This window comes from Neomonachus schauinslandi, unplaced genomic scaffold (assembly GCF_002201575.2).
Source record: "Neomonachus schauinslandi unplaced genomic scaffold, ASM220157v2 HiC_scaffold_5630, whole genome shotgun sequence".
Classification (NCBI taxonomy): Eukaryota; Metazoa; Chordata; class Mammalia; order Carnivora; family Phocidae; genus Neomonachus; species Neomonachus schauinslandi.
Window position 1 is genome coordinate 1 of NW_025414318.1, and position 1,736 is coordinate 1,736.

At 53.5% G+C, this 1,736-nt stretch overlaps 1 gene segment (V, D, J or C); it reads right to left on the bottom strand.

The window, feature by feature from the left end:
• Positions 1–913: 913 nt before the first annotated feature.
• On the bottom strand, positions 914–1,452 carry LOC110580005 (the record flags this gene model as incomplete). The annotated part of the segment is given in 2 exon segments: positions 914–1,245; positions 1,359–1,452. Coding segments are annotated over 2 exon segments (390 nt in total), but the record flags the coding sequence as incomplete, so codon positions are not given.
• Between the last annotated feature and the right edge of the window lie 284 nt (positions 1,453–1,736).

Consider the following 1,736-nt stretch of genomic DNA (forward strand, 5'->3'; position numbering starts at 1 on the left):
GGACACAGCTTCTCTTTAAAACATGTTTAGCTTCTGTGTCTTCTCTCTTCGCCCAGGCACTATCAGCCCCCTGAGCATGGGGAACCTTCCTGTCATGTCCACATGTGTCCCACATCCCTAGACTTACATGTGGCACATGCTAGGTGTTCAGGAGGTGCTGTGAATGCACACTCACTGGACAGTGCTCTATCCTCAGTCAGACACAGCTCGACTCCCTGTCTCTGGTTCTGTCCTGACTTGTCACAGCAATATGGGACTGTGGAACCCAAAGGTCAAGAGAGAATGCTTGAGACATTGAATGTTGCAAAAAAAAAAAAAAGGTGATTATACTATAGCCCGGGGACAAGACACATGGGTAGAAATCTCACTAGGATTGTGAGGAGTGACTGATTATATACTTTTTAATTAGTGGAGGTGAGGGATAGTCTAAGTCTCTAAGAAATTTGGAAGCAAGGGTTTCAGGAATCGAGGGGCTAGCTGCTCTGAAGACGAGGTTACTTCAGTCTTTCATCAAACACACACATGAAGGCGCTAAGGCAGCCATGAGGTCCTTGAGGAAGGTCACACTCCGCATGGGTCAGATATCTACCAGGGGCTGCAGCTGTAGGAGATTTACATTAAGCGACATTTCTCCTGCCTTTGTTTCCCTCATCAGCAGACTCTGTTACCAGGGGAGTCCGTCCTTGGCACTCAGGAATTTCACTCAATATGGGAAAACGATACAGTGTGTTCCTGCCAAGGACAGGCTTGAGGGGCTGAATTTAACAGAACTTGGATGGTTTTGTAGGCAGAGTTCCTTGATATTGGTCTCAGACTACAGTTTAGACCAAACAAAGGGAAGAACTGACTTGGCCAAGTAGGGGGAGCTGCACAGGGATACCCATTGCTGAGGGACAGCAGGTTTTTGTCTCACTTCCCCACAGGCTGGGAGCACTGTGTGAGCACTAAGACTGCTGTCATAGGACTGGCAGTAATACTCAGCCTCGTCCTCAGCCTGGAGCCCAGTGATGGTCAGGGTGCCTGAGCTGCCAGACTTGGAGCCAGAGAATCGATCCGGGACCCCTGAGGGTCGATTGCTATTACCATAGATGATGGTTCTGGGAGCTTTTCCTGGGAGCTGTTGGTACCAGTAAACAGAATTACCACCAATGTTGGAGCTGCTTCCAGTGCAGGAGATGGTGACCCTCTGGCCCAGAGCCCCAGACACGGAGGATGGCTGAGTCAGCACAGACTGGGCCCAGGACCCTGCAAGGCGGAGAGACACAGACAGGGTGATGCTGGGGTCTAGAGACAAAAAGAGGAAGGAGGGCCCTTCATGTCCCCCCAGGGCCCCTTCCCCTGTCCCTGCATCCAGTCACCTGTGCAGTGAGCGAGGAGGCTGAGGAGGAGAGGGGACCAGGCCATGGTGGAGGTCATCACCGATCCTGCCTTCTGTGGCCCCACAGGTAAGCAGAGCCTCCCCTCATCTCTCCCTTCCCCTCTTCATTCTCTGTGAGGGGGAGGGCCCGGCCATGCAAATGAGACCCCAGTTCTCTGACCCCTCCCTGGTCCTGGGTCATGTCCCTCTGCCTGTGGATGTCAAGGACATGGGCAGAGGAGGGGCTGTGATGGGTGGGGGGGAGGGGGGAGGTCCCAGCTGTGAGCACTGAGCAGAGGGCACAGGCAGGGCCAGGTGTCAGGTCCCAGCTCTGATCACCAATGACTCCTCAGAAATGGGACTAGAGTGCCCCCTGGTG